Source organism: Balaenoptera musculus, chromosome 8, assembly GCF_009873245.2.
Source record: "Balaenoptera musculus isolate JJ_BM4_2016_0621 chromosome 8, mBalMus1.pri.v3, whole genome shotgun sequence".
NCBI lineage: Eukaryota > Metazoa > Chordata > Mammalia > Artiodactyla > Balaenopteridae > Balaenoptera > Balaenoptera musculus.
The window spans coordinates 48019223-48043440 of record NC_045792.1 but is presented as its reverse complement, the minus strand read 5'-3'; the positions used below and the strand labels follow the sequence as shown (position 1 = coordinate 48043440).

The following is a 24218-nucleotide window of genomic DNA, read 5'->3' as shown; positions in this document are numbered from 1 at the left end:
CACAGCTCCTGAGGTTCTGCTTTGGATTTGGCCCCGCCTCTGCATGTAGGTCACCTGAGGGCGTCTGTTCCCGCCCAGACAGGACCGGGTTAAAGGAGCAGCTGATGCCCAGACAGGACAGGGTTAAAGGAGCAGCTGATTCGGGGGCGCTGGCTCACTCAGGCCAGGGGGAGGGAGGGGTACAGAGTGCGGGGCGGGGCGAGCCTGCAGCGGCAGAGGCCGGTGTGACGTTGCAGCAGCCTGAGGTGCGCCGTGCGTTCTCCCGGGGAAGTTGTCCCTGGATCACGGGACCCTGGCAGTGGCGGGCTGCACAGGCTCCCGGGAGGGGCGGTGTGGAGGGTGACCTGTGCTCGCACACAGGCTTCTTGGAGGCGGCAGCAGCAGCCTTAGCATCTCCTGCCCGTCTCTGGGGTCCGCGCTGATGGCCGCGGCTCGCGCCAGTCTCTGGAGCTCGTTTAGGCGGCTCTCTGAATCCCCTCCCCTCGCGCACCAGGAAACAAAGAGGCAAGAAAAAGTCTCTTGCCTCTTAAGCAGATCCAGACTTTTTCCCGGACTCCCTCCCGGCTAGCTGTGGTGCACTAACCCCTTCAGGCTGTGTTCACGCAGCCAACCCCAGTCCTCTCCCTGCGATCCGACCAAAGCCCGAGCCTCAGCTCCCAGCCCCGCCCGCCCCGGCGGCTGAGCAGACAAGCCTCTCGGGCTGGTGAGTGCTGCTCGGCGCCGCTCCTCTGTGCAGGAATCTCTCCGCTTTGCCTTCCGCACCCCTGTGGCTGCGCTCTCCTCCGTGGCTCCGAAGCTCCCCCCTCCGCCACCTGCAGTCTCCGCCCGCGAAGGGGCTTCCTAGTGTGTGGAAACCTTTCCTCCTTCACAGCTCCCTCCCACTGGTGCGGTCCCGTCCCTATTCTTTTGTCTCGGTTTTTTCTTTTTCTTTTTGCCCTACCCAGGTACGTGGGGAGTTTCTTGCCTTTTGGGAGGTCTGAGGTCTTCTGCCAGCGTTCAGTAGGTGTTCTGTAGGAGCAGTTCCACATGTACATGTATATCTGATGTATCTGTGGGGAGGAAGGTGATCTCTGCATCTTACTCTTCTGCCATCTTGAAGGTCCTCCTCCTGACTCATCTTTGTAGTCTTGCTCCTCTCCACTCTGCTCAATAAATATCTGTTGAACGAATGATTGCTTTCTGGACCAAGCCTCCCTGTTTACTAAGAGGAAAGCTGAGAACATGTGTTGTGTTGCCTGTTGAGCATCCCTTCCCTGTTTCTAGTGACAGTATCCTTCCTTCCTTGAGGGCCTGCAGCTCTTCCATTCCCACCAGCTGGAGTCCTCTCCCCACCCCCACCCCAGGCTCCTGCTGCAGTTCCTCTGTGAGCTGCCCAGGGGTCTTCCATTAACACTTCTTTTCTTGACTAAGTTGGCTGGAATTTATGGGTCAGAGAGACCACATGAAATATAACTTTACTTTAGGACAATCTTGAAGAGTTAGTCCCTTGAAATACTTTCAAGAATTCCCTTTAAATAAGGCTTACTCTTCTTAGGGAAAAAATCTGTCGCTCAGATTTCTGACCACAGACCTGCTCCTCTCCAAGAGGGCTCTCAGGTGAGTGGGTTGTGGCTTACTCTGTCCTCTTTGCAGGTCGAAGGAAAGGGTTCTTTGGGTTCACGTGATATTCTCTGACCTCCCTGGTCTCCACAGCAGCATCTCTTGTTTCCATGACAGTGTTCCTTGCCCACTAGAGGGATGCTTGCCCTGCTGGCATTTGTGTCTGAAGCCAATGCTGGCATTGCTTGTAATCTGGTTTCTCAAGGCTTGGCAGAGGCTACAGTACTTCCTAGTTGCCACACTCACCTCATCACTGGTGGCTCTAAAACCTCCACATGTCCTCCATTGGCTTCTGGTTGGATGTGGGGTGGGGTTCATCTTTCTCTGCTGAATCACCCCTGACCACAGTAGATCTCATGGTTGGAAAGCTCGCTCTCAGACTCAGCTACCTCCTGCTTCCCCATTTCAGGGTTCAGTGGAAGCTCCTGGGTTCCAACAAATCCCATGAGAAGAGAGAGCAGCTAGAGAGGGGCTGTACCACTGAGCTTCTTTCATGTGGCCAATCCCCAAATTCTTATGGACATGTCAGGGAACCTGGCCCACCAGGCAACCTCCTCCCAGGGTTCCAAATAGGGAGTGGGCCAGGACCCCTCTGCCCTAATTATTCTCTTCAACTTGTCAGGGTTGCAGCCCGGGGAGAGGAATGGAGCACAGTTTGTCTACCTCTCCACCTCTGTTTCCTCTCTTCTGCCTTCAGCCCACCCTCTGTCTTCAATATAACCTTGGATTATAAAGGATGGGCTTCACTTTTACTTCTACCCTATATCCTGTCTTTTCTGCTTGTAGTTTTATGGCTATCTTATTTACACCACGGGAAAAATTCTATATCAAGCTGATATGTAAAATGGGGACAGGGGCTTCCCTGGTGGTATAGTGGTTAAGAATTGCCTGCCAATGCAGGGGACACGGGTTTGAGCCGTGGTCCGGGAAGATCCTACATGCTGCGGAGCAACTAAGCCCGTGTGCCACAACTACTGAGCCTGTGCTCTAGAGCCCACAAGCCACAACTATTTAGCCTGCATGCCACAACTACTGAAGCCTGCGTGTCTAGAGCCCGTGCTCCGCAACAAGAGAAGCCACCACAATGAGAAGCCTGCACACCTCAACGAAGAGTAGCCCCCGCTCGCTGCAACTAGAGAAAACCCACGTGCAGCAATGAAGACCCAATGCAGCCAAAAATAAATAAATAAATAAAATAAATTTATATAAAAGAAAGGGAACAAAAGAAATTTAGACTTTATTGCCTTGCCTTATAATGTCAGCAGCTGACTGTTACCTTTCTCTGTATTCCTTCTTTAAGAATCCAATTTTCCCTCTGTCTACCCCACCCCTCACCTGCTGCCAAGAAAGGTGAGTAACTTGGCTGACTATGGAGAAGATCGGGTAATGTTCATGTAAATCTACGTTTGTATTTTCCAGGTATTCCTTTATACCTTTGACTAAAGAACCCTAGCTGATACAAGCAGCGTGATACACAATTCACAATTTGCCTGTGGATAATTTAATCTTTCCTTTTTGCTAAGGCCTTTCCAAGAATTACCCAAAAGAGAGTCGATCAAGAGTATAAAGAGAAACAGATGGGACCATCACACTGGGAGCAGGAGACTCAAGTCAGGTTTGGTGAGCAGAAGATAATCTCTTCTGATTCCATGAAGTGATGCAAAACACCCTGGAACCCAGATGCCAACTGCGGAGACTGTGGGAAGCAGGGGCAAGAGATTTGACAATTCTAAACCAGTGGATAAATCACTGCATTTGACTGAGCTTAAACATGATTAGGATGTGAGGCAAGTTGAGGGCTCAGAGTTAATACATTAAAATGGTAATAGATAAGCAAAGAAAGAAACAATCTGAATCCTCACATTTTTGACGTGAAAATTATCTCTCATATGAGGTTGGATTTGTTGCCCTTTCAATCAATTACTCACTATTTTTCCATGCTTTGGTTGTGTGAAATACTGGAAGAATTATAATGAAGATGTTTATCATCAAGTTTGGGAAGAAGTAGGAGCCTAAGGTAATTAAGAGACTATTAAAAGCCAAAATGTGAAAGATTTGAAGGTTCTTTAGGACTTCCCCCAAGCAGAGGGTCCCACCCTGGATCAGTTAGTCCAAATGAAATAAAGATAGGAAAAATGACTGGCATTGGGTTTCCCACTGTGGAGGTAGGAGCTTACAGACAAGCCAGGGGAGGAGGCTAGAATGATCTATGTGGTAATGGATTAGAGTGGAGACATCAGTATGAACTCATGTTTAGCTTAATATGAGATGATTACATTTAGAAATATTTTAGGTATGTATATTATACAAGTTAATACATATACATTTATGTCCTTGTTCTGGCAGCCTGGGAAATGACACCTCAGTAGCCATGAGAGCATCTAACCCCTAGATCTCAGTTTTTTCCCCCCACTCTCAATATATGCTTATTTATGAAATTAAGAGCAAAATATATACACACACAAAACACTCAGAGACACCAAAGGACCCTAAGGCCTCAGATTAAATACACCCCCAACCACAAGCAGAGGTTCATGAAAACAGTAAGCCAGACGCCCTCCCCCTCCCATATTCAGAATCGATTCACATGGGAGAAGGCAGATGAGGGCAGGGAAGCGGGAAGGTGAGAATCCGCCAACGGGCAGAAGAAAGTCACACCCCTTGCAGCACTCACCCCAAACTTTTCCTATAAAAATTTTCCCCCCAAAACCATCAGGGAGTTTGGGGTTTCTGAGCACGAGCCAGCCTGTCTCCTTGCTTGGCTCTGCAATAAACCAGAGTCTGCTCCAGACTCTGATGTTTCGGTTTCTTTGATCTCATTGTGCATCAGGCACGCGGACTTTGTTCGGGAATACTCCCTAGAGGCCACGAGCAGACCCGCCGCGAGGCCCAAAGGTGGTGGCGGAGGAGAGGCCTTCCCCAGGCTGCCCTGGCTCCGGCTCCCCCCTCCCCCCACCAACACTGCCTCAGACACAAAGCCGGTACTAGGCCTCACAGTGTTCCCTCACCTCTCCAGGTCCCAGCCAGTGGCCTGGGGGCTTTGGCAGACCCTGGTGATGCCCCCGAGGCTCCCTGAGGCTTCCTCTCTCCGACTGCTCAGCACTTCTCTCACCTTTCACTCCTGACGCCTTTCTCGCCAGTACCTCGAGATTAGGCCTAGAAACCACCCCCTGCCACTCTCGGGTCCTCACCAGGCGCCGGCAACACCTCCTGGCGAGATCTCAGTTTCTAATACCATTCTCCAATGAAAGGAACCAGGGTGCCTTCCAGAAATGGCTCATTCTAGGATTCAGGCAGGAAATCCTCAAAATGAGCCTGAATCTCTTGTAGAGCCAGAAAGTAAGAAAGTGCTCAAAAAAAAAACCCCCACAATGACGTTGGTATGCCAAAGGAACGCAGGAGCCAAATGAAAGCGCTCCCAATGGCCAAAGCAGAAGCAATCTGAGTAACAAAACAAAGTATTATTGGATTATAACCGAAAGGATAGACTATCTACTAGTCCCTGCTGATATAAACAAATTATTGAATAAATAAATGGGAGAGAATAGACAAATCTCCTGTGCTCCTTAGCCCTCAAGGACTTGAAGCATAACTCCCTTCTAATTAAGGGCAGGCTGTGCCCAGTGACTTCCTTCCAAAGAATGCAGCATGAAAAGGGGGATGAAAGTAACTTCACAGTGGAAAAACTTGAAAAAGCCTACCTCAGCCAGGTGGACAAGGTCAACATCAACAGTGATTAAGTCATGCACCCTTAATACGCTGTAATGAGGATGGCTCTTCAGCTCTGTAAGCATCCTTCCAAAAACTCATAATCCCAGTCGAATCATGAGATAACATCAGATGAATCCCAAGTGAGGGACATCCTATAAAATACCTGATCAGTACTCCTCAAAACTGTCATGGTCATCAAAAACAAGATAAGTCTGAGAAACTGTCACAGCCAAGAGGACTAAGGAGACACGATGATGAAATGTTAATATGGTGTCCTGGATGGAATCCAGGAAGAGAAAAAGGTAAAAACTAAGGCCATCTGAATACAGTATGGTCTTTAGTTAACAACATATCAACATCAGCTCATTAATTGTGACAAGTAGTTATGGGCTGCACGCTGCAGGCCTACACGGCCTGCACACTTGCCCAGCTTTAAGACCAAAGAAAGAGCCCAGAGTCAGCAACAGAGATATCAATGGTTAATGGATAGAGTGCTTACCTGCCTGGAGAAAGGCCCTGGAGTGACACTCGACTGTGTGTAGCTATCGGTGGGTAGGACATGGCGGCAGGCTTTGCTCCTGGGGGTGGGGGAAGGGGAGGCTGCCAGTTATAGGTTGGCTCGTTAGTTACCAGGGAAACTAGCAGAGGGGCACGCCCCTCACCGCCCCTTTGATTAGAACAAGCATTAGCTGAGGCAGGGGCAAGCATGTAGGGAGGTGAGTCAGGTGCATAGGGTGTAGGTGAAGCAGGCACTGGTGAAGCAGGGAATGCACGGAGAGCAAGCAAACAGCCATCTTGAGTGGCCTGACCATAGAGTAGTTAATAGAGGGGATTGGCTGGAGAGTATATGGGAATTCTCTGTACTATATTTGTAATTTTCCTGTAAATCTAAAACTATTCTAAAATAAAGAGTTTATTTAAAAATGACTGGCTTGCAACATGTGGCAGGGTGGGAAAAAATTACTGCTAAACTGGAATAATTTTTTGTCTTTCTCATGTGATAACCAGGGATGTTCCTTTAATTCTCCAAGCCTGTTTATTCATTGGATGGGAGATAATACATCGGAGTTCTCTCTCTCTCCCTCTCTCCCTCCCTCTCATCTTCCCCCTCCTCCTCCCCCTTGGCACCTAGGGCTGAATCCAGCGCTCTGCAGCTTTAGTTTGAGAATAGTCCATCTACTTTTAAAAGCCTTCCTTTTCTTGCTCTTGGTCCTCTGTTCTGGTCATGTCATTTGGTACGCTAATTCCTGCATTCATGCTTACTGAGAGGTCCTTTCTTGATAACATCTTTGCCTTTTGACAGTGACTCATTCCTAACTTGGAGCGCAGGGGCCGGTGACCCAGGTAGGAGGCAGATGGCTGTCTGCTTGTCCATAAGGCCAGCCTTCTGGGCCTTTACTTGGTAATCACTGCTCCAAAGCAGATCCTTAATTAACATTCATGAAGCTTGTCTGGTGTAGCAGTAAAGGACACTGAATGAGGGAGGCTAAAGCCTGAGCTCGAGACCCAGCTCTGCTACCAGCCGTGAGACCTTGGGGGAGTAGTCTCTGCTTCCTGCAACCCTGATTTATTCGCCTCTAAGGTGGGGAAGCAAATGGCCTTGTCTCTTTCACAGTAGGATTTGCTGATAACACAGGGTGATACTTGGCCACATCATTGTTAGGGGAACCACTGACTGAAACCGCCCGCCCTGGCCAGGCAAGATGGTAACCACTTGCATGAGTTATCTTACAACAGGGGGTCCTGGTAAGGAACAAGGAACTAACAAGTAACCACCGACCGAAAGAATGCAGGAAAGGTCAAAAGGAGAGAGGAGACACGGGTCCATATGTTCTACCAACCTCCCAGAATCCTTCTCTCTGGAATCCATCTTGGCTGAGTGATGTGTGTGCCACCAGGAAGGGCCCTGAGTCAGAACGATTGGCCAGAGACGACCCGGAAACTAACCCCATTCCCATAAAACCCAAGATTGCGAGCCACGTGGCAGAGCAGTTCTCCTGGGTTCCCTTACCCTCCTGCTCTCCGCCCGGGCACCCCTTCCCCATAAAGTCTCTTGCTTTGTCAGCATGTGTGTCTCCTCCAACAATTCATTTCTGAGAGTTAGACAAGAGCCCACTCTCAGGCCCTGGAAGGGGTCCCCCTTCCTGCAACATCATAAGAGAGATTCAGCAATGCACAGTGAGGCCAAACAAACTGAAATGTCGGAGTTTGGAGCAGAGAAATGTTTATGGCATGGCTAAGCGAAGAGAAGGGGTGGCTCCCGCTCAAAACCCCCAGAACTCCCTGATGGTTTTCAGGGAGAAATTTTTATAGGCAAAATTTGGGGTGAGGGCGGGAGGGTGTGTGACTTTCTTCTGATTGGTCAGTGGTGAGGTGGTAAGGTGGTGCTCCAGGAATCTTGTGCTCAGCCTGAAGTTACCATCCTCCACCTGGTTGGGGGGTCTTCGTTCTTGCAGAAGAACTCAAAGATATTGTCACATATATCCCTTGAGGAGGAACCAGGATCCTGCCTTAACTGCTGCACTATGGTTTCTTGACTGTTCCTCCTTTGTTTCTGCATTCCATATTTCCCTGATTAGTAGCTGTTTGGATTGCCCTTTGGAACTCAGGGAAGGTCTAGGAGGCTGCAGGCTTTATCCTGCAAATAAATGGAGAACCTGGAAAGGCTTTTGTGCCCAGGAGGGCCCCAAAGGGTGCTGCTCGGTTTCACTTGCGGCTATGAGAAACAAGCATTCTGATTCGAATTTCTGGGTGTTTGTATCCTGTGATAACATTAAAATAATCATGCAAATCTGAAAAAAAAAAGAGAAGGTAATAGCAGAAACAGGACTTATTTATCTCATAGGTTTAGGCTGCATATTTACTCTTTTTTTAAAAAAGTTGAGTTTAACTTGCTTTTAGTTTTTATAGAAGGTTTTTGATTAAGTCTCCAGGCCAGGAAACTACCACTTCCAAGGGAATAAAACCTTGCATGTGGTTCTAAGGAAAGTGTTTTAATGCCCCAAATTGTAGTAACAGAAAAGAAGGCCTCATTGCACCATTTTACTTTGAAGCAGGTCTTTGATGCCTCAAATACTCAGTGTTACAAAGAAAACGGAAGCTCTCCATCTCTACAGATTTCCCTGATGAGCGTGGGGATTGTCCTACGTCTTGACTACTTGTCCAAGTTGTTTCTTGCTTCCTGAAATTCTTGCCACCTATTAGGCATACCAGTTCTGGAATACCAACCTCCATATCTCACACTAATCTTACCTGGCCCTCGTCACCCACCTGGCCAGCTAGCCTGTGCTAATTGTCATCTTAACTGGATACAGGTAAGCCAATCAGGTAGCCAATGTGATTGGATGGGGAGGTGTTTTGTGTGCATCTCAGCCCGTGGATAGTGATACTGTTGGCTCGAAATACCTCTGGGCACTCACCTGGGCTCACAGGGAGCCCCTACAGATGTCTCCCTTTCCAGAGCCAATGCTGTGATTGGACTGGCCCTTGTGGTTTTTACTGTGATTGGAAAACACCCTTAGCAATAACCCCTTTGAAAGGACAAGATTTCTTACTCACAGATACTGGAAGACACATGGCATGCCTGGGGCCACACAGAGAGGTTGTGGATGTGGGGTGTGGTGATGGGGAGAGGGAGAGAGCAGGGGTGGAGGGGGGCGGAGAGAGAGAACCTGGCGTTCTGCTTTTATTGGAGTCGAGGGTGGGGAGAGCTAGGGTTTCGCAGGTTCATTCTTTATTGGTGAATTTAATACATAAGAGCCCGAATTAAAGTGAGGAAAGGGGAAAACAAGCAGTCAAAGGGTTAGTTATCAGAGTCAGCCAGAGAAGTCTAAAACGAAGGAAACTTCAGGGGTAGGCGGCCTGGCTCTTTCTCTAGTTGAGTTGCTGGCAGTGTGTTTATTGGAGATAGCAGAGTTTGAAGTGGATGCCTGGGTAATCAAAAGCTTAACGTTAGGCATTTGCATTACAATTTAAAAAAACAACTCTCAGGGTTTACACCACAGGATGAAATATCTGGGGGTTGGCAGATTCAGGAATGCTAGTGAAGAGACTCAATTTTGACATAAAGGTTCTTCCCAGGGTGTGAGCAACAGGGCAAATCGTGAGCAGGTGTACGTTTGACTCCTAGATGTCAAGTTCTCTCTCCCAAAGTTTTTCTGCACTCACTGGTCTGTTTTAGAGCTTCTGTGTTTTAATTCTCTCTCCCTCTCTTTTTAAAAATGTCTCTGCTCCTAGGCCTGCATTCCTTTAGAAGACAGGTTGTGCCCTGTGCATTTGTTTTTTATTCCAGTGTCTAAATAGAGCCTGGCTCCAAGCAGGTGGTTATTGTTTGCTGACCAAACGTGTAAGGAATGATGGCAAGATAAATAAATAATAAAAAATGCCAGCTTCTTTGCAAACATTTTTCTTGTGGGGCATTTTAAATTAAGCAACTGTTAGCTCTTCCTTGCCTGAAATGTTCACTTAAATACTCCAGATTTTAATGTTGACTGACCCCAGGTTTAAAACATGGCCTATATTCTTATTACTTTATACCCTGAAGAATTTCAGGTAGTCAAAATCAAACCACCAGTTGTTAAGGAAAAGGATTGTGGATTTGAAGCCAGATTTGGTGGCTGTAGTCAATTAGAATGAGTAATATTATAAAAAGAAATTGGCTTGGAAAGACCAAATGGAGAGATTTCCTTCACTGGGGGGTTATTCATACCAGAGCTGCTAGATGAGGGAGCACGTCACACACAGTATTTCTGCTGAAAGGTTACTAAGAATAGTCAAGAAACAGGAGTGGCCCATGAAAAATCAAACAATCCAATTAGGATCTGTGGGGAAGGGGACTCTTCCTCTCTCCCCCACCAAGCCCTCTGGTGCCTTTTGGCTGGTTGAATTGAATAATTAAAAGGACCATAAGGCAGATGAACAGGAGAAAATAAAATTGTATCACTTACACATGGGGAATTCACATAAACATGAAGGATTCCAAAGACAGTAAGGCAAGACAAGGCATATACGTCATTTTGGACTTAAGGAGAAGGATATAGGGGTCTGGGACTTCAAAGGGAAGTAAGGTAATTCACAGGAAGATGAAAAGAGTTAGTGTTTGGTAAATAAATGTTTGCTGGGTTATCCAGAGGCAGTGGCCACAGAGAGGACTTTGATCAAAGGGCCTTGCTAGGTTCCTCTCTGTCTATCACACCTAGTTCATAAGTTATTTATGGTGATAGCGTCTTCCGGGAACAGGCCTATCTTAAATTATCTATCTTAGATATCTTTTAGGCAGTCAGGGGAAAGTTCAAAAGTTCTTCCTGAGTCTTTTAGGCCTTGCTTGTTTTCAGCTCAAAATAATCTGCGTGCAGAGTGGCACATCTTGGGCAGCTTGCCCTGAATCCCATCAGATTCAACCTCTTACCTTGTTAGTTTTACATTTTTGTTGAATAGAAATCAACTGTTCTCTCTGAGGAACTCTAATTCTGTTACTAAGGAATAGTTAATTCTAATTGGCTATCTAGAGCCTCAAGGAATTTGAAAATTTTAATGTCCCCCTGAAAATAAAGTATTTTTCTTCCCTTCTCCTTTCAGATGGAAAAAGAGTCAATTGTATTTTGATGAAATGAAGCCTGTGCTGTGTGCTTGTCTCCTTATTTGAACATTAACTTTCTGTGTGCTGTATTCTGCACAAACAGATCCTCCTTTTGAAGCCTGGAAGAGCAGATGGTACCTGAGTCAATTGTCCAGACAAGAAGAGGAACCAGAACCAGGAAGACAGGACAGGGCTTAGGAAGGTAGAAGAGACCTGGTGTCTCTCTCAGGCTTTGCTTTTCTGGTTTTGAATAGTTTAGATCAGTGATGTTCTACTGATGTGTTGGTGTTAGTTGTGAAGCATGTTGTAAGTCATTTGTCATTTAAGTTTTTTTTTTTTTCCCTCATCTGCAAGAATACTTCAAAATTTTTAATCCTATTGGCGGGAATTATTTTAAGCAAAAAAAGGGATTATTTTGGTAAAGAAAAAGGATTAAGAAACACAGTGTCTGAGCCACAGGTCATCAGGCCATGTTAATTTTACCTAGATTAAAAAAAAGTTTAAAAAGATTTTAAATTAATTTTTATTGGAGTATAGTTGCTTTACAATGTTATGTTTTTATTTTTTATTTTTTAAAAATTTATTTATTTTATTTTTGGCTGCGTTGGGTCTTTGTTGCTGTGCACGGGCTTTTCTCTAGTTGAGGCAAGCGGGGGCTAATCTTCATTGTGGTGCGCGGGCTTCTCCTTGAGGCGGCTTCTCTTGTTGTGGAGCACGGGCTCTAGGCGCGCGGGCTTCAGTAGTTGCAGCATGTGGGCTCAGTAGTTGTGGCTCGTGGCTCTAGAGCGCAGGCTCAGTAGTTGTGGTGCATGGGCTTAGTTGCTCCACGGCATGTGGGATCTTCCCAGACCAGGGCTCGAACCCATGTCCCCTGCACTGGCAGGCGGGTTCTTAACCACTGCACCACCAGGGAAGCCCATACAATCTTGTTTTAAAATTTTTTAAATTAATTTTTATTGGAGGATAGTTGCTTTACCTAGAATCTTAAAAATAATCAAATAAAAGACTGAAAATTAAATTCAAGATTTAGATTTCTCTCATGAAGGATGTGGACCAGGGCTTTGGAAACAGAAAAGGTGTATGTTCACATTTGGAAAAAGCCATCAGTTCTTCAGTTTCTTTACTCTGATTTAGGGCCTTGACTTAGATAGTGGTCATTTTTTAGTAGGTTTAGGTGGATGTTTCCTATTTCACTCCCTGTCTCAGGTGGGTGAAGAGTGTCTATGCATTGGTTTGTGTGGCTCTGAAACTAGGACCAGTGAGGAAAAGCTAGGAGGTGGCAGAGAAAAGGACTTAATGGTTTGCATTCTCCACAGTGGCACCCCATCTTCAGGAGGAGAGGAGGCCCCTGGGAGCTGGCTGAGTGCGGGTCATGGCACTGTTTCTCAACGTGTGACAGTGACTGACAGTAAGAAATACATTGTACACCTGACACAACATGAAACAATATTCATCCTTACTACACGTGAGGCACTCTAGAGTTTCTATTTCATTGAAAAAAAGTGCTGGTTTATGACCCACTGGTGGGTGGTCAGTAGCAGTGTGAAAAATTGGACTGAATTAGAGCCTGGTGACTCCAGTGTCAGTATCACCTGGGAGCTTGTTAGAAATGTGGGCTCTTGGCTCCTCCCCACACCTCCTGCATCAGAATCTGCATCTAAGGCGATCTTACAGTGAAAGAGGAATCAAAGTTAACCACCGTGATTCAATCCTATTTGTATTCCAGCACGTGGGAGCAAAGGGGACGGAGAGTGCAGGCACTTTTCACCGGTAGCTGACATCGTGGGAAAGCAGTGCTGAGTCAGGCATGGATTCCGTGTCTCTCAAGCGGGCTACAATCTAGTAAAGGTTTTGATCTTAGGTCCAGCTGTGCCTGAGGGACCCCTGGGAGGTGGGAGAAAATGGCCCTGTGTCACATGGCGGGTGGCCAGGTGCTGGGCACTAAGCCCATCCCATAAATCAAGTTATCTGTTATTTCCCTTTTGTTATAGCCAATCTTTAGCAAAGTTTGCCTAAGTATTCCAGCTTTGTCCCAACTGTGCTAAGGGGGATTAGGGACAAGGTCTGGACTTGACAACGGCTGTAACATTGGAAGGGGGAAAGGATCAGTTTCATGATTGCAATAGTGCCTCCTGAGATGTCCCGAAGGGAAAGGTGAGTCACAGAGCACAACGACTGGGGTTATGAGACTCAGCAGTCCGGGGGCGTAGAAGACATTGTCCCCTGACAACTTCAGAGACTCTGGGTCTGGTTTGTGCCGAGAAAGCTGGTGGCCCCTCTACAAATGTTCCTTATCTTTGCGCCCGCCCCACTGAGGCTTTTAAATTCTGTCGCTGGATGTTTAGTCTCAGAGTATCTACAAAACGTCCATGGTTGCGTAGCTAGGCCCTCTTAGGTTCAAAGATGTGCAGTCATTTCTAACTTTTGAGACTTCCAGAATGATTGTGTTTTAAAAATAGTTACAAAGAAACGAATTAGGACCCAAAGAAAAGTCAAAAGCTCTTCTAGCTTTTTTCCCCCCTGAATAAACACACCCATTATTCAGTGAATCTGGCTTTTTGTGTAGTGTTACCACTAATATTAAACCTGATAAGATTGATTGTGCAAATGTTAAAAATTGAATAACAGTTGGAATGTGAGGCCTGCATTGGGCTTGCAGCCTCAGTCAATGCCTTCTGCTGCCTCTGATCTGCTCGGCTCACTGCCGCCAAGGACCATGGACAGAGGCAGGGCAGCTGGTGGAGACTCCTGCCGGCGCACTGTGCTGGCCAGGGCGGTATGACCAACAAGTCTGGCTTCCCCAGTGGCTGATCCAATTATGTGATAGTTTATCGTGAAGCAAAACGTACTTCAAAGTGATCACTTCAATGGTGAAATTTCACCCTTTCCACGGGAGGAATTTGCTTTGGTCCCCCAGCTGTCAGACCTGTGCTGTCTGAATGTCTACATGACAAGGAATATGTTTAACCGGGAAGGAAGAATCCTCTGGAAGATTCAGGTTTTCAAGCCTGACATTTGTGGTATGCTCAGCTCTTTTGAGCTGGTATGTTTTTTGGCCCCAGTACATATGGAAAATTGACACCTTCTTTCCCATTTATGCCTTTCTTTGCATCATTAGTATCAGACAAGAAAAAACTATTTCTATTCTTAGGACCTTCTGGAATCTCCCAATTTTGAAACTGGAGAATTGATTTTTTTTTCAGCTACATGTGAGGGTCTTTAAAAAACCTATCATTTGGGCTTCCCTGGTGGCGCAGTGGTTAAGAATCCGCCTGCCAATGCAGGGGACACGGGTTTGATCCCTGGTCCGGGAAGATCCCACATGCCGTGGAGCAACTAAGCCACCACAGCTACTGAGCCTGGGCTCTAGAGGCCATGAACCACAGCTACTGAGCCCGCGTGCCACAAATACTGAGCCCGCACGCCTAGAGCCTGTGCTCCACGACAAGGGAAGCCACCGCAATGAGAAGCCCAAGCACTGCAACGAAGAGTAGCCCTCGTTCGCTGCAACTAGAGAAAGCCCGCATGCAGCAACGAAGACCCAACGCAGCCAAAAATAAATAAATAAAATAAATTAAAAAAAAAAACCTAAAATACCTATCATTTAATACCTTGTTCACCCTTGGCAAAATCCTGATTAAAAGTAGGCAAGATGGCAATCAAATATTTAAAAATATTCAAAAGCAGCACTTTCAGCTGCTCTAGGCAGTGCCAATATTTCTCAGAGCAAATCTAGTCTAACTACACTTTAGCTCTAAAATCAGACAAGTCTGATAAAAATAGAAATGAATGATTCTATTCTTCGTGAAATAAGACAAATTATGCTTTGGGAGAAAATAATTTGCTATAAAGTATAAAATGTTTTAATATTTATATCTTATAATAAAACCATGACATGTTTATAAACACTCTATCAAGCATTTTTACAATGGGGCCACCGCTGACAACTGGAAACGCAATAAATATGCAAAGACACACTGAGTATGAAATATACATCTTGATTTTATAATCGTGTGTGCTTTATTTTTTACACAAATGGAATGGAAGTGTCGAATATTTACACTTAACAGGAGTGTAAGCTGTGCAGTGTCTCTGTAAACTCCAGCCCAGGCAAGGAGTATGTTTCCCTCCCTCCCATGCGGCACTACAGCTCGATGGAGACGCATCCTGTCAGAGAGAAGCACAAAACTGTCATATCGAAAGGATCTCACGCATACAGCCTGGTGCACTCAGAAGTTAAGACACATTTAGGAAACACAGATTCAAAAAGGAGAGAAAAGTTTGCCATCTCATTGGGAGTCAACCTTGTCATTTGGTTGTCTGTCGTCATGAGTTGCTAGGGAGCTTCTGTATTCTATCTTTTAGATGACCTTTGTCTAAATCATTCACCTGTCTTAGCTTATCCTCAGCTGCTACAAGAAACTGCACAGCTGTACAAGAAATGATTTCTGAAGCACAGTTTTCAGTGAGGAAGGATATTTACAGACTAAAGTGTGTGTGTGGGTTTCCATCCACATTCATTTGTACCCAATGTAGTATGTGTATACATGATAGACATACCACATATACCATACGTACAGAGAAGTAAAATGTATATCCACAGAATTCTGTAGGGAGTCCTCTTTCAAATCAGTTGTCATAGGAGGTACTCCACATATTCTAAGGGAAATGTCCCCTTTTGTCCTCTTAGGAGTGACAGATTACTATGATAAACTTAGGAACTAGCCTGAGTCTTTGACTTAAATATTTTTGTAGGAATTTAGGCAGGACCAAGACAGGAAAAAAGAGATGTAATTTCACCAGCAAGTCCATTCAATCTCACCAGAGCAGTCACCAGCTGAAAAGCAGAGGGAGCTTCACGTGAAAATAGGAAAAAGAAAGCTTATGAATGGAGAAAAAGTCTCTCTCTCCAAACCAAGGTGATGGCATGGCTTCCATGAGAAGGAAGAGGTTTGGTGTCAGAATAATTGCTGGGGCCAGAGTCTGCCTTTATTGAAAGGAAGTGTCCTCAGAGCCGTGGGATGGTGCTGGGAGTGGGCTCACTTTGGACCAGGCTTCAGGCAGAGAGGCGCCCAGGTGCCGGCAGGGCCCAGAGCACGTGCATCATCACTGCCAGGGCAGCGGTGCAGGCTGGCTCAGTGAGGCGTGACGGAGCTGGCTCCAGTGCAGGACCTCATTCACGCTCAGCTTTGCTTTCTGGGCTGCCTAGGTGAAACGGTGACCCAAAGAATTTGTGTCATTAGTCCAGTGTATGGACTTGCTGTCTGAATCAGCCATGAGCCCTTATAGGACAGAAATACTAAGGAGTGGGTTATGGGAGAGGAGATGATCAGAGATGTGAGATGAGAAAGGACAGGAAAGGTGGAGAAAGAGGAAGAAGAGGAAGGGGAGAGACTGAGACTAAAGGAGAGATAGACAAAGAGATTGGGGATCAAAGGGGAGGGAGTAAAGAAGGAATGCAGGAGAAAGCCAACAACTCAGAGAAGACGGGATGGAAGGATAAAAGGAGAGGTACACAAAAGAGAGCTGGAATGAGACAGAACTAGGAGGAGAAGAGCAGAGGGAAAGAATGAGAAGAAAAAAGAGGCAAGAGCCATAGGAGTGGGGAGCTTTTCCCTGGCTCGGAGTCCTGAAGGGCTGGCAGTAGGATCTAAGACAGCTCACAGGCACCTGAGTGCAGGCTTCGTAAAGATGGGTGCACTCAACAGAGCCAACCCAAAAGCTTAGAGCTGGGAGAAAAAGCCTGCAAAGAAGTGGCCAACAAATCCTGTGGGAGGAGAGCAAAAAAACAAATGCCCCTGCAATTAGCTGACAAATGGGATTTTGATTTTGGTAAAGCTGAGACCCCCGTGGTGCTACACATTGTACCAGAGCATGAAAAATAGCACCAGTGACACGATCTGGCACTTTTCCGAAAGGGCCCAGCATGTGAAGGTGACGTTGCGCCCCCAGCAAGCCTTCAGATTGGAGAGAGCTCTCGACAAAGTTTGCGGTGTTAGCACCAGTCTGGCCCCAGGCTCCAAGTGCATTTGCACCAGTTGTAATCTGGGTAACTTTCATGCCATTTCCACACAAGTCGTCAGATTTGCTGCAAAACACACTGGTTCACTGGAGCCGTAGAGACCTCAACATTGGGAAGCGCAAGACAACACAACAAATGGAGGTGTAAATTCTACAGGAAAAGACCCTCTCACCAATTGGCTTGGTGATTCTTCAAGCAAATATATATGTATATATATATTTATATAAATCTACATAAAAAAATCAGTGCAAATGCCAATTCTAATCAGAAGCATCTACACTAGGAAAATAAATAATTATATTACTACAAAACCAAGGGTTGGTGGTTCAATTTGATTGTACTCAGCCACAGCAATACTTAATATTAAATGGAAAGCACATCACATGACCCGTGGAAACATCTATTCATTAATGACAGTCCTTTAAATAAATGGTTGCATGCTTAGTTGAGAAACCAAAGAAGTTATCATGGTGGCCTAAAAGTAGAGCTGGGATCAGGAATGGCATTCTGGTGGCAGAAAACTTCTGGGAGCAAGATTGATGAAAGCAGGCCTTGACCTGAAACTGGCGAATTGCAGACATGGACACATTTTTGACATTTTGAGCACTCCAAGAAGTCTTGGGAAATTTAGCTTTCATCAGAGGGAAAAATGCACTGCTAGCCCTTCCATTGGTAAAGGTAGCCTCAAGACTATAGGTAGATGCATGATTTTGCATTTTTGTGTTTGTTTTGGTGACTGCAGCCAGGCAGACAGTGGTATTTTAGTGTAAGACGAATAATGCTTGCTTTTGGAAAGAGACCCTCATTCTGAGCTCTGATGTTCTTACTGTGAAGAAGCCCCATCACTGCTGAGGGCTGTCTCTTGCTCTCCCATCCCAGCCTGCATGCTGGTTTGCTGCACAGTGTGGCAGAATCCCTGCCAGGTCTGGATGTACCCCAGAGATAAGGCGATGGGGCTTAGTTTGGGCATGTATACAACCCAGAGTTGAGTAGTTATTGAGATCACTGAAAAGTCTCTCTCTAAACACCCTGGGCACAAGCAATGCTGATGTCACCATTGGCTCTAAAGTGGGATATAGGCTTCGGGAGGTTTCTTTTTATAAATCATCATTATTATAATTGCTAAAAAATAAACTTGGTCCAGGTGCAGCCCCCAAGAAAGGCAGTTCAGTTGGTTGAGCTCAAAGTCATTAATGGTCTTTCCTGATGGTTCTATCTCTTTGTCCGGTACACAGAAACAAGAGTCTGCACCCCTCACCCCCCGCAACCAGATGCTTCCCTTCTCTCTCTCTTCCTCAGAGAAATAGTGCATCTTGGGACAGATCTCTCCATGGCTCTATACCTTCTCTGGCTATTACTAAACCCTCAGTTACTTGTGAAACAGACAAAAAAAAAGTCCTAATTATTCATGATGGCCAAAATACTAAATGATCCTTTAAGAACTGTATGTAAGTTAACTAGGAACAACATTATTCAACTGTTTGCATGGCAGGCCCAGGTTGTTTAACAAGAGAAAAGCAAAAGCAAAAACTTCCCTTTACATCATTTGCATGAGTTTGTCTCTGAAAGCCATCAGCTTAAAAAAATGCATTAACCAAATGTCCTCCAAAAATATTCATGAGGGTAACTCATTAAGGGATGTGCTCCATGGGAGTGTATCACTAATGTGGAAGGGAGATCATGGGAGGTAAGTGAGGGAGAAGTCTTTGTCAGGCTTCAGAAGGAACTCAGATGCTCTCAGTGGATCATTGGCAACAAAAGGGAGAGTGCAGCTTTCTGTTCTTGAATTGGATCATCTGCGGATAGTGCATACATTTAGTCTTTCAATTAATTAATCTTTACAAAATATTTCACAAAACTTCTTTAACCTATAGAAATTCATTTCTATACATTTAATATATTTTTATTATATAAATTATTCTCATCTTTAGTGCCTTCTTTAAGTTTATAAATGGCAAAATAGACGATAAACAATCATAAAGCTAACCCCAGGTGGAATCCCCTCCTCTCAGTGAGGTCAGTCCTCCACACACTCGCAAATTTTATGAAATGCTCGTCTTTGCAGATGCCAGGAAAAGAAACTACACACTTATCCTTCCCTGATATTATGCCATCTCCAAAGGGACTCCTTTTTTTTTCCTTCGTTCTTTCTTTTGCTTGTTAAGAAATCAAAGGAGGTGCATAGTTATAAAATTCGAAGTGTACCAATTACAGATGTGGGTAATGGGAAGGTTGGTGAAGTTCAAGTGCTGGCAACTTTTCTTTAAAGCAAAAAACACAGGGAGCTCAGCAGCTAAATCAGCTCTGGACATCTGCTGGGTGAGGAGGCTGCCCATCTCTTGGGCACAAAGCCCGTCAGAGGTTCGTCCCTACCCCCGGTACTCTGAGCAAACCAAAGCCTTCCCGCATACTGCAATGTCTTTTCTGTCCCACCCTTCGGCCCCTCCTTCTCCTTCATGGCTTCACACAGTTTGTGTTGTACATTCATAAGAATTCACATTGACTGCAAAAACATAAATGCAACAGAAACATAAAAGCCTCCAAGTAGTATATTATATATATTTTGTTCTTCTAAATGCTCTTCTGTCATTGTTGGAGGTGCAGTGGCTAATTTATAACTTCTCCTTTGAGGGAATCCAGATGAAAGGCCCAGATTGCTCTTCAATAACAAGCTTGCATTGGTTATAGATATCTTCTAAGGTGTCACCTTGGACAATAGCTAGAACAAAAGCAAACACACTGGAGTTAGCAATCACTCGCTGGCTGGTGAAGAACAACCGTCAATCACGCAGCAGAAGCTCAAATAGTGACAGACAAACTCATCAGGAAGCTTAATATTACTTTTTATTAGTAAGAAAAGCAGAAATTCACTTAAGCAAAGTCACAACAATGATTTTAAAAAATCCTTACAAGGCATGTCCTAGATTGGTAATAAATGCACCATGGTCTTCCTACTTTCTACATGTCGCTCTGCAGTTCTGCATAATGAATCACTCATTTATTTAAATTTTATGGGTGTGTACTCCGGGCCAGGCACTGAGCTAAGCATTGATCACTTTTCAGATTGAGAGCTCCCTGTTATCAAAGAGAGCCAGACTTATATTCTCCGTACTGTACTTATTTTGTAAGGGGTAGAAATTCAAATATTTTAGACACAGAGGAAATAATAAAGATTTTAGAAGAAACTTTAGTTAATCTCCTCAACCCCCAAAACCTTTAAAAGAAAACCCCATTCATTCTCCAAGTAATCTGGTAAATTGAGATTTTACCTTACAGGGCTGTTTGTAGTGAGAACACCTTATGGGCAACTAGTAAAAAACATAAAAATAGGAGGAAACAAACAAACTGTGTATTACCTAAAACACCAAGTCACTTACAGTAGATTTAAATACATTTTATTATCTCCTTTGAACAGCAGCTATCTTGTAGATAGATATCCCAAACACATCAGTACTATCCGTATGACACTAGGGCTTAAAAATAAATTGTGACTGAAACATGGTTTAGATCTGTACAAACAATCCTCAGAATGTATTGATTATGATATTTTATTCCTGAATATAAACCACTGGTCAAAATGTACATTATTTTGATTTAAAAGAACATCTTGCATGTTCTTTTAGGATGAAACATAACTCATATCTTTGTTATTAACCAAAATTTTACTTAAGATTTACCCAATTCAACATATTTACAAACTGCTAAGCCCGTGGCATTTTCATATTCTGAATGAGAGAAAAAAGAAAACACCAAACTTCATGCAAGGTAACTCAGGAGGCAAGTTCTTGTTTTTAAACCATCAGTGGTAAGGCAAATTCCATAAAGTTTGATTGCTCTTTGGATTTGATCAGTGTTTCATGAAAGCATGTTAAGGATAAAGAACTCAGGATGTGATACCCAGGACAAAATATCCCCCCAAATTCATGTTTCCAAGGAAATATTTAAAAAGAAAAAAAAAGTTTTGCATTGAGACTTGACATGGAATTAATTGAAACACAGGAAGTGTTTCAACATTTTCTTCAAGTGCTGCTAATGGGGAGACAGACCCATAGGTCCCTGAAGCAGAGGACAGAGGCCCTGGGCTTGCTTCCCAAGAGTAACTGCTTTGGACGGTACACATTTTGAGCCTTAAAAGTTTCTTTTTCAAATTTTCTGATGATCTCAGGGAAGGAAGCTGAATGAGGTATTAATGCTTAAAATCTCCTTAAGAGCAGGAGATAGCTCAGTGGCATTTGCCACTCATGGTTTCAGGTAGGGCCAGTGGGAACCTGGAAGCTGAATCCAGAGAAGAAAGAAACCAGAGTTTTGGATCAAATGGGAGAAGTAGAAGGAAATAAGGGGTTTTTAGCAGGAACATCTTAGGGCCCAGGTACACCAGGCCCAGAGCCCTCTCTATGCCAAATGTCAGACAATTTATCTCCTTTCTCACGGCACAAATGTAAATGAAGTTTTACCTGTAAAATATTCTCCAAATTCTTGTTCTAGCTTAATTGCACGGTCATAGGTTTTCTTGGCTTGTTCCTCTGTTAAACGCTTATTCATCTCCCTGGGAAAATGAGAGTTTGCTATCAGAACACAAAGGGAACATACCAAATCCTGTAAAACTACAATGCATGGCAAAAATGAGTCCTGCAGGAAGCCTAGTGCAATCTTACAGCAGTCTCCTGGTCCTCATCGGGACTCCTCTTTGCTGGAATATTTTCAGCCACAAGGACTCCCTCCCAGGGGGCTCACTCTCTCGGAGGGCAGTCTCTTGGTCCCACATGGGACTGAAGCAGAATCTGTCCTGTCATGATTTCCAGTCACTGGTTCTGTCCTCTGCAGCCCCGCAGAGTAGGACTGAACCTCCTTCCTCCATGTCAGGCCCTCGGGTCTTTAAGTCAAGTGCTGATGTGTCCCTCGAGGCTTCCGCTCTTCCAGAAAAAACTGTCCCGCTTCCTTCATCTATTCTCTCATTGGATATAATTTCCAAATCCTAACCTTCCTGGCCACCTTTCCTTAGACTTTGTTCTCATCTATCTCAACCTCTTTTAAACATGGGATGTAGAATTGAACGCAATCTTCTGGGGTGGCCAGAGGGAGGAGAGGAGAGGAGATGGAGAGAAGGGAAGACACATCACAGCCTTTCGGAGCTCATTATATCTAAGAGAACAAGACTTGACTGTTCTCAGGTCCTGACCTCGCAGAAAGCTTTGATCTCTCGACTCTCCCATCCTCCCCAAGGGCTGCTGTTCATCTTCAATGTGGGCAGGAGACACGTGGAGTGGAGAAAGAGACAGTGCTTCCAACGAATGATAGAAAATGTGACAGGCCCCTCAGGCGTGTGTATCTTTCAGGCCGAAGAAGCATTCTGTAGCTTGCGCGGCTCAACTTCTGCGAACGGTGAGGCATGCCTATAGCAACAAGAGCCCTGAACTTCCTCTGTTTTTATAATCAATGGAATTTCAAGGAGCTGCTAAAGATGGCTTGAATTAAAGATACAGAGAGAATGGAACAATCAAAAGTGCTGGGACCAAAATATTTTCAAACAGACTCTAAGCAAGTCATATCAAATAGTGAGCCAGAGAGAGGAGCTTGGCAAGAAGGAATCTCCGACGCTTATTTTGTTTATTTTTGTTCGGATAGAAGAACGGGCTGTAAAGGAATTATGCTGGGCATTCTCTGTCCTTCTTTCTGTTAGTCTGTCAACCATTGGTGTATCATTAACTGTATGTTAGTGCTGCTTAATCAATCGTAAGATTATTTAAATTCAATCTAGTCTCAAGGACAAATTGAGGAGGGAGGAAAAGGGAGAATAACCTAATCTATTGGTTCCCAACCAGTGTCAGCTTTATCCTCCCATGTCCTCTAGGTGTTAACATTTTTTGCCAACCAAACTGTACTTATTAAGTAAGAATTATTTTATCTTCCCAGTTTTTCTTAATCAAAGATTGACAATCATTGCCTCTGATCATCATAAGAATACCAGTGTGACTGCACTGATAAAAGTTCAGCCAAGAGCAAAGACAGTTTGGTTGGTCCATCGGGATGCATCGCAGGTGCAGGTAGAATTTTGAAGGCATTGCTGCCTTAGCACGTCACTTTAGGAAGCCAGACATCTGGGTCTGGAGCATGTAGTCTCAGGTTAATTCCTTTTTCAGAGCAAGTAACTGAGGTCAGAAGTAGTAAAGGGACTTGCCTAAGGTAAAAGAGTGGATTTGATGTAAGAACTCAAAGTTTTTTTTTTTTTTTTTGGAAACCAGTTTTTAGTGAAATAGACTTTCCAGTATACCAAGACTTTCTTTCAAAAGAGGCCCTTATTCAGAAAAACACAAAACAAAACTGAAGTCTGACACTAACACAATTCTGGACTTGATGTTGATGGCTGCAATGCACAGAAGTGGGAGTTTCCTGAAGTCTTGTTGTTGAAATCAACTCATCTTCAACTGAGGGATGGTATCTATAATTCTCTTCCTAAACAGCACTAGCCCTAGAAGCTTTGAGTGGCTGTCACTCTTGGGTGGCAGGAGATGCTGGGCTAAACCAAGGTATCTTCTCACAGAAAGAAAGTGTTTTGCTCCAGATGTCAAGAAATCATGTAGTTCTGGATCTTCTTTGACTTCCCTGGCCCATACTGGGTCTGTCTTCTCTGAATTCCCTTTGCATTTATTGTAGCAATACTGAATTTAGGATTTTATCCTCTAATACATGAACTTGTTTTGTCTCCCTGCCCAATCTGCTAGTTCTTTGAGGGCGGAGACCATGGCTTGTTCACTAGCATGTGGCATGGAGCTGAGTCAACACTCAACTTATTGAATGAATAAGTGAATGAAGAAATGAATCAATGAATGACTGGAGAGCTAGACAAACATAATTATGATACAGCTGAAGACAGAAGTAAACACAGGCCATCATGGGAGCAAGAAGGTAAAAGCAGATTGGGGTGGAAGCGTGGAGAGCCACAGGAAAGCTTCTTATTGCCATGGGATGGGGGTGGGGAATAGAAGTCACATGGCGGCACAATGTAAACAGACACCTCTTTCATACACGCCCTTGATTTTATGCTCCTCTGAAGAGTCAGCTACGTATGTGCTAGTAAGTGCTGTGGTTTGATGCGGATGAGGCACTTGAGAATAATGTGTGTGATGATGTATCAGTGCCTGAATGTGACAGCTGCCATGCTTTTGTTCCAGGTGACCTAGCGTTCACCCCTCCCTGAGGAATGGGCAATTCATGCCAGCTTTGCTCCTGAAGTAAAACCCTCAGAAAAAGAGTGAGCTAGAAAGTAAGCATCTAGCATTTCCTAATAAGATCACATTGGTTTGAATG

The 24218-nt window shown here is 44.7% G+C and overlaps 1 protein-coding gene across 16 annotated transcripts in view; it reads right to left on the bottom strand.

The window, feature by feature from the left end:
* Positions 1-14885: 14885 nt before the first annotated feature.
* The window catches only part of DLG2 (discs large MAGUK scaffold protein 2), a 2039030-nt gene continuing 2029697 nt past the window's right edge, over positions 14886-24218 (bottom strand). For all 16 annotated transcript variants that reach the window (XM_036860586.1, XM_036860590.1, XM_036860594.1 and 13 more), the window contains 2 exons: positions 21365-21456; positions 14886-19629 (listed from right to left, as the gene is read on the bottom strand). In XM_036860586.1, the coding sequence (XP_036716481.1) occupies positions 19523-19629; positions 21365-21456 (199 nt within the window). In that variant the 3' untranslated portion in view covers positions 14886-19522. The remainder of the gene's footprint in view (positions 19630-21364; positions 21457-24218) is intronic.